Source organism: Lissotriton helveticus, chromosome 5_1, assembly GCF_964261635.1.
Source record: "Lissotriton helveticus chromosome 5_1, aLisHel1.1, whole genome shotgun sequence".
In the NCBI taxonomy this organism is placed as follows: domain Eukaryota; kingdom Metazoa; phylum Chordata; class Amphibia; order Caudata; family Salamandridae; genus Lissotriton; species Lissotriton helveticus.
The window spans coordinates 1,345,484,979-1,345,500,179 of record NC_136065.1 but is presented as its reverse complement, the minus strand read 5'-3'; the positions used below and the strand labels follow the sequence as shown (position 1 = coordinate 1,345,500,179).

The 15,201-nt window shown below is 42.4% G+C and overlaps 1 protein-coding gene across 1 annotated transcript; it reads left to right on the top strand.

Moving 5' to 3' along the window:
• Positions 1-10,886: 10,886 nt before the first annotated feature.
• LOC144752659 (galanin receptor type 2-like) lies at positions 10,887-11,981 on the top strand. Its single transcript, XM_078640529.1, has one exon. The coding sequence runs from the start codon at positions 10,887-10,889 to the stop codon at positions 11,979-11,981; it is 1,095 nt and encodes a 364-aa protein (XP_078496655.1).
• Positions 11,982-15,201: the final 3,220 nt, after the last annotated feature.

Here is a 15,201-nt window from a genome sequence, read left to right as displayed (position 1 = left end):
TTCTACCTCTGTTTACCTTTGTTTTCTCTTCGTGTTCTTTAATTGACTCTTTTTCAATGTTGTTTCACTTATTTTCTTCTTCGCCTGGCCTTGAAATGGCAGCCCCGCTGTTTCTTATGGCCTGTTTCTCCAATGTCCCATTTAAAATGGCCGCCGGTATCTCGCGAGATTTCGCGATCGAAATCTCGCTTTTCCTGACCTCATGATGGCCTCCTCATTTGTTTCCCACTTTCATTGGCTCAGCCGCCTGACTTAGTGATGGCCGCCGAGACTCCTAAGCTCTCGCGAGACCTCGCGCCTTGCTTTCAAAGGCCCGCGCTTGTTCTTAGCGCTTACCGCGATCTGCTGCATCTTTCTACAGTCGCTGTCTGGTGGGCTCCCGCGTCGCTCTTCCCGTCTTCCATCTCACTTGCGGCACATCCAGGGTGAGCACCTGGTTTTTCCACGATGGTGCACGTGCTGGACACACGTCGATCCGTTTCTTTCCCTCGTCGCCAGTGTCGTGTTGCAGCTATTCTCTGGGTGGCATACCAATCACAGGACACAGGTTAGTCGGGTACTTCTTTTATTGTCACATTGTACAGCAGCTCGTCAGTACATCCGTCCTCGTCTCTGCCCTGGTCATTGCCCGTCCTCTTCCTGTCCCGTCACCGGAACTGGTGTCTGGTGACGACTTGGTCACTCTCGGACCCACAGGGTCCTAGTGCCCTACTGTCGGTCGCCCACCCTATCAGGACATGACAATACCCTGCCAACTTATGGTGAACAAAGTGGTACAAAAGGGGGGGTGATGGACGCTAGGCAGTTTTTTTTAGTGCTAGCAGTAGGGGAAACTCAGGGGTGCACCGTATTTTTGTAAATATGGCGCATCCCAGCGTTTTGAAAATGTCAGAGTGTGGCGTTACCAAAGTTGGCGTAACACTGCTCTCCAACATTTTGTTGTAAATAAAGCCCTTAATTTATTACAATACATTACCCGCCCTACTTATCAAGCAATCCATTCTTTGGATCTTTTTTTTTCATCTAGTACCAAATGTATCCTGGTCCATGATTTTCTTCTTTTTTCAATTCTTGGACACATTAGACCATTTCCTTTCTTTTAAATTCTCACTCATATTCTTCATTTTGTCCCTGCTTTTTTCACCAAACCTATTGCATCTACTCTCTCCTCTTTTACAGAATACACTGTTAAAATTCTTCCGAAGATACACAATTGGCTTCATTAAGCTGATTTAGTAGGTCTTAAGGACGTAACCTCCAAAAGGTCCAGCCTTTTAGCCCTTGGGTTCGCACATAAGCTTGCTACATATGAAACTGCCTGCAAACAGACCAACTGCTGATTCCATCACAATTTTGACCCTGACACTAAAATGTTCCACTGCCAGAAACTCAGTATGGACTGAGCTTTCGCCTACTCAAGACTCTTAGGAAGATGAAGCTTTTCCAACATACTGATGTCCAGGGTTGGCTTTAGGAAGGTGCGACCAAGCACCTGCTGCAGAGTTCCTTGTGTGTACAGTAGTTTTCAGGCAACATGACAAATGTCCAGATAACTCTGGTGATTAATGCTCCTGCTGGAGAAAGATGGAGTTTTATCTAGTGGCAGTTTTGACTCATCATAAAGTAGCCCATGCTGCAAGGAGCATGTAATTGCATATCACTGAACTGCAATTTATGTGGCTAGCTCAGTGGGTTACTGTTTTTGTCACAGAGATCCTTTTGATACTGAGCAGTACATAAGTTAGAATCCTAACATAGCACAGTGACCTATGTACCGTCAATAAAGAGCTGCATGCAAACTGTCTGATATAGATTAAAACATTATGGTCCCGTTGTATGACTGACGCATTTTACCGGTCGCAAATGACCCATAGCACCGTACAAACCCTATTTTGCGAGTCAGTAACCTATTACAGACTCACAAAAAATGGGTTTGCGAGTCGCTATTAGGAAGGGGCATGCAAAGGGCATCCCTTCCTAATAGCGACGCACAGTCAGATGTGTGATTGTTTTGTGACCAGAAAGCAGTGGCAAAACAATCGCAGTTTACAACTAACTGCAAGTAGGTGGTAAGCTAGACGCAAATGGAAAGGGGTCCCCAGAGGACCCATTCCCCTTTGTGAATACATGCAAAAACATTTTCTGAAAGCAGGCAGTGGTCCCACAGACCACTGCCTACCCTCGAAAAATGAAACAGAAAAGTTTGATTTTTCTTTCCAAAACACATCCTATTTTCCTTTAATAAAAATGGGCTGTATTTAAAAAAAAAAGTTGCTTTATTTAAAAGCAAACACAGACAATGATGGTCTTCTGTCACCAGCAGGCCACCATACTTGTGTTAGTGCCCATTCCCAATGGGTCGCAAATTTCAACCTACCTCATGAATATTGATGCGGCATATCAATTGCGACCCGATTTGGAATCGATAATGTGATTGAGACACATTAGTTCATTTTATACTACGAGTCTCTAAGTACGAATTGCAAAAAATCGCAATTAGAGACTCGCAAAATGAAATGGTTGTGCATCTGGCCACAAGTTTTTCTCGTATTTATTATCCTAATATTGTTAAAAAAAGGTATTGTTTGGGTAGAAATACATTCTTATTAGTAAAGTCAAGTCAACCGCTGTGATATGTTTTAAATCCTGAGTTTGTGCTTCTCCAGACCAGACACTCTTAAAATATACTGACTACTACTATGGATGACGTGATTGCTACAGCTTGTACTCATTGTTTTATGTAACATTTCCTATAGACTGATTTACACACATAGGATTCATTGTCTCTGCATATTGTGTGTAGCCGTCCTTGCTGATGGCAAATCCATGGTCATTCCAGCCGTCTTTGCCTCCAACCTGCACAGCAGTAATTCCTTTCATTAGGGTTTGACTAAATGCCGCATTTATTGCCTACAGATCATACAGAATACAGAGGTGCGTCTACTGCTTGGTCTCCTTTGCCACATTCCATTGCATCTCAGACAGAGCTCCTATAGGTCTACAGGAATTGAGAATAACATTTTAGTCCTTCTGCACTTTTCACAGGGCATCCCATTCCTCCGGCCCCCATTCTCTTTGCTACAGCAGTTCGCTCCCATATTCCCAGAGTCCTCTTTGCTTTTCCTTTATGGTCCTTGTCTGGTTCCCCATTTCTGCTTAGCTTGCCTTGGTGGGCATGCCTGATCTTTAAACCATTCCTCCTGCTCTCTGCTTTACTTACAATCAATATTTTTCTTCAAAAATCCCGGAAAACCCAACTCTTCCTTGTCCAACGTGTTTTGGCTTGAGGAATCCAGCATTAAGACGTCTTCAGGTAGGAGCGCGCGCTACAAGCTTCATAATTTATCAATTCCAGTTTTAAGAGTAAATACATCTTTTGTATTTCATGTGATCCAGAAATCTCTATTTCAAGTGATCATAGCCTGAGATTAGAACCTTAGGATGTTCAGCAGCAGTATGGACTCAATGACTCATAATATCTATGAAACGGTGTCACCTTAATATTCAGGATTGTTTCATCAGACACATTTATTTACAAAGCATGTACATTGAATGAGAATGACATTACACACTATATTGTACAGACACAATTGTACGGACATTTAATGTGTTATAATTCAGTGTTTATTATGTTTGTGGCACTATTTTCGAGAGAGCTATGCGTTAGGCAGTGGTGTAATGTAAAATGATGGGACACTCCTGCAGAATGTGACGACTGGCTCCTGAATCTCTCATATTTCACAGAAAGTCATTGACCTTGGACTGAATGGAGGCTCATGAAGGGATGGGGGCTGCCTTGGGCTGCAGGGGGCTGATGAATTATTGTTTATATTCCTTAAGTGATTTTACAAATTTGCCTGGTCCTTTATTTATTATTCCATGTGTTTTCATAGGGTTGAGCACAACACAGAATCAATCTGCTTTAACTGACTGACTGGCAACATCAATTTTGTGGATGCACTATGTTGGGATATGTTGGGAAATGAAAGACTAACACCGAAATAGGATGGACAATTTATAAATGGCTGAGCAGCCAACAGCCTGCTCATGCGAATGATGGCTCATCGGTTCTCGCCTAGCAGAGCATCCCCCGTTGCACTTTGAGTTCCCACCACCTTGATAGGGATTGTTTTTTTGCCGAAAGTGGCAGAAGTACCTGCCGAGTATGCTGCAATGTTTGTACCGACCATTCTACAGAAAACAACTCCCAAAATGGGGACTTCTTTTAGCTGAATAAAGAAGGAATTCCACTGATTCACTTGGGGTTTACTAACCCAGACACCTCAGCAGTGCTTTAAGTAGGAAAAACATAAGTGCAGGTACTCACCCAAATGAGCCTTGAAATGGGGGGAGTTTGGGGCAAAACTATGGGGGGCAAATGGTGCAGGAATTCAGGGCGGGACTGGCCGTAGCGGGCGCCTGCAATCCCCATGTGCGCCGCGCGGGAGGGGGCCGGTTTGTGGCCCCTGGGGGCCATTTTTGTTACAGGGCCGTTTTTGCAGCAAAATCGCCCTGTAACAAATTCGTCCGAAAACCGGTCCTGGCAAAGAGCTCGGCTGCACCCATAACCTTCCGGGGAGAAGTGGGGGGGGGGGTATTCGGCCAAACACTTTGCCAGGGCCGGTATTGGTTCCCAGTCCGGCCCTGCAGGCATTTAATCCAAATGCGATCGAGGGCTAGTGAATCAGGTACCATTAAAATGGGAAACAGTATCATCTGTTATTTACAGTCCTTAGAGGTGGAAGAAGTGTGGTATCAAGCACTAAATACAAAAGCAAATACATTTAATTGCACCATAACGGTCAGGATTATGTCTGCAGCTGTGTAATATAATACAAGCAATGCATGCGCCGATCACTTTGCAGTAGAGCAAATGTACTATTTTGTCCTACTGCATGCACACCATATTTCGAAAGAGATGACCACGTGCATTACATTGCGTAAATGTACACATGATAATGTGTAAGATTTTACATAAAATCTTTGCAAAGGATATTAGTATTATTCTCATCCTTCTCACTCTCCTCTCGGGCTGTACTGTGACCCTTTTTCAGGTTTCGCCTCCATAGCGCTTGCGCTGTGCTTCATAAATCTATTGTTTTTAATATAAACTTAAATGGGACTTACATCCCGCCTCCTCTCTTTCTTGGCTTCTCATTGGTTTCTTGGTGTGCCACTTACCTTTCCTCCATTTCTATTGGATGTAGCATATTTTCCTGCATTTACCAATGCTTGTTCCTCATCTGGTTCTCTTATCAGTTTCCCGCTGCCTAAATATGGTTGACAACCGCTTTGGTGGAACTATATTTTCATAAAGATTTGCCTTTTACTATTGCAGCATATTTATATAACAATTCATCACCCGGAGACATTAAGGTATTTGCATAGAATCACAGGATGTTGCGTAGTGCCACCGAGGCCTGAACCAGGATCCCCAGCGCTCAAGTCAGCAGCTCTGGCTGCTGCGCCACATCCTCTCTACTCCCGTTTTATTTGTCAGGGAGCTCTTTCCTTCTCCTGAATGATGATTGGTGAAACAGCTCTTTATTCATCACATAGGCGAAACCGATGCATTACCAATACTTGTTTATTTTATGCAGTGTCGCTCATACGGCCTCACCAATTCCGGGGATGCCTGGCTCCACCTTGGGGACTCCAGCAAGGGACCATCCCACAGGGAAAGCCAGGACGGGTTCCCCAGAGTTATACAGCGCCGGGACGCCCCGTGGCTGGGGCAGCTGTGCGCTTTACAAGTATACTACATTTACATTTACACATACGTATTGACAACTTTATTTTTACTTTATGTGTCTGTCCTTTCTTTCTCTCTGAATTTTGGCTCTTTCCACTGTTTTGTCCCCCATGTTTCACTTGCTGCATTCCTTCCATCTCGCCCCTGTTCCATGCCCATGCTATCCTCCTTGTTGTTCTCTCATCTCTTTCCCCTTGTCAACTTTCCCTTTCTCTTGCTGAGACCTTGTAACTTGGATCACTCTCCCTGCCTCTCACTATCCAATGCTCATCTCACTACGTCCTGCCATTCCTCTTTCTCTCCGGGTCCTGGTTTTCCCCCTCAGCTCTCCCTGCAACTGTATCTCATCGTAGTATGCACACTCAGGTATTTTTCACACACATAAACATGATCACTGTTTGGTGTTAGGCAATCATAGCTTATTTTATTGCATAAGCCTTAAATCTATGTAGCAGTTGTGCAATGAAACCTGAAGGCTTCCCCTGCAAAGTAAATGGAGCCCCCCCCCCCCCGTCTGGACTCATTCAGTAGCTCTCAGGCCAGGCTATTGTGCTGTGGGGACAGAAAATATCAACAAAGGAGTATCTCCAGTATCACAAAAATTTAAGCAACAAACATTTTTGCCATGAGACAGTAATCCAAAACAGATGATGAAAAAATATATCCAAATGCAGGTGTGTATTCTTCTTCAATTCATCTTTATTATCTCATATGAAGACAATACAGCCTACGCGTTTCGTCCCTTCAGGGACATCATCAGGGCTCATCTATTAGAAAATGCAAAATATTCGCCAATCCAAACTCTGCTTCAGTATTTGTTGACCAACTTATTGTGGTCTTTCTCTATCAATTTAATACGCAATCCTCCAGCATAAGTATCAAGAAGAAACCTTTCTCATATCCCTTATATTTGACTATCGACTTTCCAAAAAATCGAGTGGCCAGAGATTAGTCTTTAATTTACTTTATCTTTATCGTGCCCCGTAGCGGTATAGATCCTGGTAAAAGACTCCGTTCTGCAGTATCCCAAAAAGTCCTGGGTAACCTTCCTCTTGTCCGTTCTATTTGATTTTCGAATTTTCAAACAATCGAATGGCCAGAAATTACAAGTACGATAAATGACGATGGGATTTATTGTACTTTTCGTCAGAGGAAACACTGGTCATTTCGTTGTGCGAAACGATGGAGGGATTTGGAGACTAAGACGATATCGGGACCCTTAGGGATACTGCAGGAGGGAGTCTTTCACCGGGTTTTATACCGCCACGGGGCACGATAAAGATCGAGTAAATTAAAGACTAATTTCTGGCCATACAAAGGCATTAGATGATATGGAAATATTTACATATATATATATATATGATGTGCTGTTCTCAAAGAGTGTTTTTCTTTGATTTCTTGGTGTTGTAGTTCTCTTACACTGCTTTGTCAGACAGCTACAGAAGCACATATACATTCAGTCACATACCCAAAAACTGCTTATGCAAGCAGTTTTTTTTTAAACATAATTAGAGTCACATCAATATTGCTCTCTTTTCCATAACACAGCCACTGAGGTGTTTGTTTATAGCCACTTACATAGTTATTTAGAGAGTCATAGATATACTAAAATAGACAGAGACATACCGGCACATTTACTTAAACATCTCATGGCACTGCTACAGGTGTACTCCTACAATTTCTCAGATATGTTGGCAAGTACTGACACAACCTTCTCATTCATGTAGAGAAATACTCTTTCAAACATGGATGATGCTTGCTAGTACATGTCCCGTGTGTGCACTTTCACTTGGAGGTTGATTTGACATGTAAATCTGTTTGTCAAGTCTTAAATCCAAGTTTCAGTGTGCACAAGTCACATGCAAGAGATGCTGTGGATGTGTTATAAAGTATGCTTGGTTGTGCTGAAAAGATGAGAGATGTTCTTTTCAATTTACTAAGTTTCTTGTGCACTTGCATGCCCCTATACCAAGTACTACATTGAGTATGCCATCCCTAAAGCAACTGACCTAAATGTTCAGAAAAACATACATTCTCTGTTTCAGCTATTGAGACAAGTACAGAAGTATGTATAGATTCAGTCACTCACCAGAAACTATTAGCACATGCAGCAGACTCAAAGGTAGTTGCAGTCACACCTACATACTTGGTATTGCCTAACACAATCACTGAAGTATTTCTGCAGCCACTTACATACGCATTTAGACAGCCATGTATTATAGCAGGCAGTTACATACCAGCACATTTACTTAAACATCTCATGGCACTAATAGAAGTGTACTTCGACATCCTCTCAGATATGTAGGCTAGTACTGACACAATATTCTCTACCATGCAAAGAAATAGTATTGTAAACTGGATAATGGCTACTAGTGCAGACCCTTTCTGTGCACTGTCACTTCAAGCTTCACTTGGCATCTTATAGATGTTTCTGAAGTGCCAAATTCATAGTTTAGTGCACATAACAGACTTGTAAGATATTCTGTACATATGCCATAAAGGATGATGTTTTGTACTGCAGAGATTGACAGATGTCCTTTTGAGATGAATAAGTTACTTGAGCACTTGAAGGCATCTATGTGATGTACTACATAGAGTTTGCACCCCTAAAGCAACTGAAAAACATGTTCACAAAAGCATAGACCCTTTCTGCAACCTAATCAGTCAGCTACAAAAGCACATATATATTCAGTTACTCAATAGTAGTTAAGTCAATAGCTCTCTATTTCCTTACAGAGGCACTGAAATATTTGTGCAGCCACTTACATACACATTTTGATGGCCATAGAGCTACTAAAGCAGACAGTCACGTATGCACCACACATCCTTAAACATCGTATGGCACTCTTATATGTGTTCCTCTACACTCACTTACATATGTAGGGAATTACTGACACAACCTTCTGAACCATGCAGAGAAATAGTTTGTGAATCATGGGTGATGACTACTAGTGAATGACTACTAGTGAAGACTCTGCTGTGTATTCTTACTCAAAGCATCACTTGGCATGTTATAGGTCTTTCTCAAATGTGAAACCTGTGTTTTAGTGCACATAACCCACTTCTAAGATATGCTGTAGGTATGCCAGACAGGATGCTATTTTGTGCTTCAGAGATTAACAGATGTTCTTTTGAGTTGAATAAGTTACTAGTGCACTTGCAGACCTCTATGCCAAGTACTACATAGAGTATGCCATCCCTAAAACAATTGACATAGATGTATACAAATGCATCAAGTCTCTCTTTAAGTTACAGAGACAGCTACAGAAACACTTATATATTCAGTCACTCACCAGAAACTATTTATGCATGAAGCAGACTCAAAGGTAGTTGCAGTGCCACCTACATAGGTCTGTATTGCCTAACACAGGCTATAAAATATTTGTGCAGCCACTTACATACACATTTAGGTAGCCATAGAGGTATTATGGAAGGCAGTTACATATCAGCACATGTACTAAAACATGTTATGGCACTGATAGAGGTATACTCCTATACTCTCTGAGATATGTACGCAAGTACTGACTACCTTCTCAACCATGTACAGAAATAGTCATTTAAACATGGGTGATGTCCATTAGTACAGAGACTGTCTTTGGTCACTCACTGTAGCTTTACTTGGCAGGTTATAGGTCTTTCTCACGTGTCAAATCCACTCAAAAGCTTATGCTCCCAGTCACTGACCCACTCAGAAACTCATGCTACCACTTAGACATCTACTCAAACAGTCAAAGACTCACTCAGACAGTGATGCACCCATTCACACACCCAGTGAGACAATTATGCAGGTAGTCCCTGACCCACTCAGACACACACACACACACACACACAGTCACACACCCATTGAGACACTCACACACTCATTTTCAAAGGTTACAGGCAGGAACTTATTTTTTAAAAACCTTAGAAATTCACACAAAAAAACAAGGTTCAGGGGCATTATAGTTAAGAAATTGAATTTAAAAAAAAACCTAAGAAATTCACTGAAAAAACAGGTTACTGGGACATTATATTTAGGCTCACATTTCACTCATACAAAATCAGCAGTTATAGTTACCTCAGCTAACTATAACTTACGCCCCTGCAATGCACTGCTTATGACCTCACATATTATATATCTAGATAGATAGATAGATAGATAGATAGATAGATAGATAGATAGATAGATAGATAGATAGACAGATAGACAGATAGACAGATAGATAGATAGAAAGAAAATTAGAGTTTTCACTTAGATGATGTATATTTACATTTTCGTTGTAAAGTTATGAGTGGTAAAGGCATCTATGCGGTAAAAACTTGAATGGTAAAGGCAATGCGTGGTAAAGTCCTTGCATGATAAAGGCTGCATGGCAACGGCATGCATAGTAGTATCATGGATGGTTCCGTCATACATCCCACTGGCACACTTAGATACAGCATTCGATTCATTTGGTGTGTTTTTATTTTAAAAAATGGTACATTCCGACCTCCTTCTAATGTTCGTTCTGATGCACCCCCTATAGCTGCACCTGCATTGATTGTCCGTGATCACCACCTTCCCAACTATGCCTTGACAGACAGGCGCACATATCATGTTGCCTTTGTCCATGTTTCACAAGACAAAGCAGGCCTGGGTGAATCACGCAAATACAGTGTGATTGACTGAGCAGGGCCTAATTGGGCCCTTCTCATCAATCAGTTTGATGAGGGCCATCTTCAAAGCCCAGCAGCCTTTCAGGATTTAAAATGGCAGGTTGTAGCATTCTTTAGCCAAGGCTCAGTATAGCGTTACACTGATGCTCGCCGTATGCACAGCATCACTGTGATAGTGTGTCAGCTGCAGAGCAGCACCTGTACTGCAATGCCAAATATGCTTATCTTGAGCCACATGGTGCCCTTCTGCTACTTGAAGGGGATTATTCAGAAGTGCTGGTACTCAATAGCAGTGAGTACTGGTCAAGTTTCTCCACCTCTACATGACCCTCCGATTTAAGGCATTTCGCCTGCACCTCCACGTTTTAAATGACTCTCATGGTTTCCTTGGTGTCCTGAAGTGAATCACATTATTTTCTCACCACATAATTACTGTGTGAAGCTCCTAGCAATGCTTTGGTCCAGTAATCATCTTTTGTTTTGTGTTTTCTAGTACTGCATGGAGAGGTTACTCACAATTTCCCCATCCAAAAGGAACATCGCAGATCCACTGAACAGCACAAATTCCAGCTTGGGGAGTATGCCTGGCCCAATGCTAAGTGAACAGTTTGTGGTGCATGCCAATTATGCATTTGCTTCTATCTACGCCCTCATCTTCACAGTAGGAATGCCTGGGAACATCCTGATGTTCCTCATACTGCTCCAGGGCGTAAGAAAACCAGGCGCTGGGCTCCTCTCACGGACCACCGCTCCTGTGATCCTGAATGTGGTGTTGGCAGACCTCGGATTCCTTTTCTACTGTGTGCCGGTGATGTTCATCAATACCGTCTGGGAGGACTGGCGCATGGGCATAATGATGTGCATCTCCCACAAGGGTTTGTTCCTCTGGTGTATCTTTGTGAGGTTCTACAGTATGTTGACCGTCTCGCTGCTGCGTTACACCGCGGTGATCCACCCAACCTACTCCCAGTCTCTCTCTCAACCGCTCATGGTTGTCATCTGCGTTCTAATTTGGCTGTTAAGTCTGGTTGTGTCCATTCCGTACTGGATGTATGCCACCCCAGTAGAGCTGAAAGGGGTTGCTTCCTGTCAGGTGCTCATGACAAAAGAGCAGACTGCCCTGTATAGTAGGCTCCTTGGTGGGGTGGCCTTCTTCCCCGCAACACTTTTGATGACCCTGTGCTATTCGAACATCATTTATGTCCTCTGGTGTCGGAAGACTCTCATTGTACCCTCAGCATCGAGTCTTCGGGCCAACAGGAAGGCCACCATGATGATTCTGGCTACAGTGGTGGCCTTCGTCATCATGTGGATCCCTTGTTGGGTCCTGGTCTTCCTCTCAGAGAGCATGAACTTCAGGCCCAGCCCCACTGTGTTCCTCGCCACAAACATGACATACTTCTTGGCGTACACCAACTGCTGTGTCAACCCGCTTATTTACTTCAGCCTGTCTGACCATTTCCTGGCCAAACTGAAGATAATGCTCGGATGTGGCGGAAGTGGCAAAGAGAGTGTGAAGACCAGCCAGTCCTCTGGAAAGAGAGAGACATTTGAAACTGTAACAAGCTCTTTAGATGTTGAAAACACTTCCTAGGCTGATGAAGAGCAAGTCATTAAATAGACTTTGAACCCCAGTTTCAAAGAACCGCTTGACACAGAAGCATAATAAACTAATAGAAATCTGCTCCACTTAATTAGAATGTTCCTTTACTTTTGAATACAACATTAGGAGGATTGTGAACGCTCTGTGCGCCTCATTTACAATATTTTGATGCAGTGCAGCGCAGCAAACCTTCCTGCTGCGCTGCTGTGTGTCAAAATAAAATCAAAACAAAAGGGCAGGAATGCGCCAAATCTATAAGATACAGTGCATTCCTGTCCTTCTCCCCTGTGCTGGCGCAGAAACAGCAGCCATACTCCAGCACAGGCACCCTTACGTCATTTTGCAAGGGTGCCTGAACTGAGGGTATGATTGTTTTTGTGCAGGAAGAGACACCTTCCTGCACATAAACAATCATTAAGGGCAGTACCCTCTTCCTATGTGTGCTGCAGAATCCAGGCTTACTAAATGTTGAAAATCTGGGAATGCATCAAGTTCTATGGATGTTGCGTGGGAACACCCACAGCAACATCCATGAAGTGCCCCTTTCACGCACAGTTATGTATGAAAGGGAAACATATTTACAAGGTCTTGAAAAGTCACGCAGGGTGACTTACATGGTCTTGTAAATATTGGGAAACCCATTGCGCGGCCTCATTCATGAAAAGTGTTGCATCGCTGGTGAAAAACAGCGATGCTACACTTTTCATTGCGCCCTCCTTGTGACACAATGGATAAACCCGTATTTACACTAGGGTTCTTAATGTCGCAAGGATTGACACAATACGTCAGGAATTCTAATGTTTCTGGTGGCGCAGTAATGACGAATTGCTGGAGTGTGTCAGTAACCTGACGCAACTCCAGCAATGTTTCATTACACATGGGACGAGTCCCATGCGAAAGGTCCTGCATCACTCCTTACTCCTGCTTGAGGCAGGCATACGGATTTGATGCAGTCAGGTCGTATAAGTGGCGCAGTGAATTCTTTGCGTCTTTTTTTACGTAGAAACGCCCACCCTGCATACTTTACACCTGGCATAGGAATAATATAGTGCAGGCATTTACAAAGTGACGCATCTGCCTATATGCATCACTTTTTAAATAGGGTGCAGTATGGCGCATTGATAACACTGGCGCAGCGTCACAGAAAAGTGAGGCAACTGTGGTGTAAGGCCCTCAAAAATAAGGCCCTATATGTTTATGGTTAATTCTTAAATATCCGAAGGCACCTCCAGAGAACTCCTACAAGCAGTGTGTGTCTAAACATATAGAACCAGGGAATTGTACAATGCCCTAGGGCGGGGATCAGTCTCTCCCTGCGAAACAGTGCCCGTGGAATTAGAATTTTGCAGAGATTCCGTGGAAGTAAAATGTGATTTAAACACACCAATTCCATATGTATGTCAACATCTTTTCATGTCTATCTGGAAATTCCATTTTCGTACGCTGAACAGTACATTTCTGCCTTCCTTCGGAGATCCTTTGAACCATACTCTTGCTGTTTAATACAACACAATTTACATAATCCTTGGGCGACTTCACCTTCGGGTGCAGTGGGCATGTAATTGGCTCGCCCCCGCCCTGCTGTTGTAACAGATGCTGCAAAGTATCAAGTAACTCTTGTGATTTTCCAGTGACCCATTACCACCCCTAAACAGATCAGGATTTATGCCCATCATTGTGGTATTGTATTTGTTAACATATAAGTGGGATTTTGGATGCACTGTAGATCATGTGGGAATTCTGTGGATGCCATCTCTGTGCCAAATTCAGAAAAAGATGGGGACTCATTAGTGCAAAAAACCTAAAAATCTTTTTGGGGTGATACAGAGTAAGATTTATCGTTGAAAGAATGAAAAGCGAGTGCAATTTAAAGAGCACTTTTATGGGAAAGTGGTGCACAAAGACTTTGGTGGAATAGGCCTAAAAACAATGTTTCGAGTCCATTCATTACAAGGCACAAGTTTCATCCTCATCATTTTTGTTTACTTTAGCTAGGATTTCCCAGTAGGACTCTTATCAATTTTGAGAGAGATCCAGGGATTTTTTTATATTGAATCCAGGGAGGATATCATTCAGTACAGTTACTATAGATAATCTTGGCGACGCAACTCTCTGTGCACTTCATAAATGAAACGATTATTTAGATGGAAGCATGTATTCTGCACATTAGTATGATAGAACCTTCACAAAGTATGCTTTTATATATAGACTGCTGTGTGTCTTGATAACTAAATTGCTAGTGTGGCCAGCTAACAAGGTTAAAGTCTAATATTTAAGACCTCCATAAAAAATATCATTAAGCAGAAGAGTACCACATGGAAATAGAGAGCAAGAAAAATGAGTAGTCTTTAAGATATATGTCTGGAAAAATTAAAACAAAGAGTGTGGGGCAGGAAACTCGTCCTAAACACAAATATGAAGCATACATACGGATACATGTGAATAGATAAGGAACTGAAAAAGACTTTGAAGAGCACATGAGAAACATCAACTTATATAAGCAAAACACATTTCAGCTGCCTCCTTCATTAATGGCCCCGTAATTCATGGCAGCGTAAAGTACCGCAAGTAAAGCGAAATGCATAGAATATACATCATGACAAGTATGAAGTGTGAATAATATAAAATGAAAGTAAACTGGCATTTACTCATTGTTTGTTACTGCTGAAACAACCAATAAAAACGTATTGAACATTATGGATTAGCGATGAGTGAATGCTTCAATCAAAGTTCTGCACAGCATTAGTAACTACGGATGCACAATGAAAGGGCCTTGAAAATGAATCAAATTCTCAACTGTGGGTGAATGCCTACGTACACAATAGCCTCTGTACATTTTTGAATTAATATAGTGATTCTGTTTGTTGCCTTTTTGATCAAATAAAATCTGAATTGAATACAACACATTTAAATCATTTAAAATGCATGCCAGTGTGTGTGTATTATTGATAATTCAAAGCAATACATGTCAGTGCTGCATTTAAATCGCCATAATCAATACAAATATTATCAAAATCCCATTTACAGTGCCAAGGGGCAAGCAGGAGCTACTGGGTCCCACCTTTTCCTCCTCATGTCCTACTATGGCTCCTGAGCAACTGCTCCAAGTACCCCTCTAGCACTTGACTCTCAGTGGTAGCGCAAAATGAGCAGTCCATGGGAGAGGGGTTGGAAGGTAGACATAGGGGATGATCACAGGTTCACAACTCAA

What these genes read in the sequence shown, in the direction of transcription:
- LOC144752659 (XM_078640529.1), top strand. Translation starts at nt 10,887, where the DNA reads ATGGAGAGGTTACTCACAATTTCCCCATCCAAAAGGAACATCGCAGAT.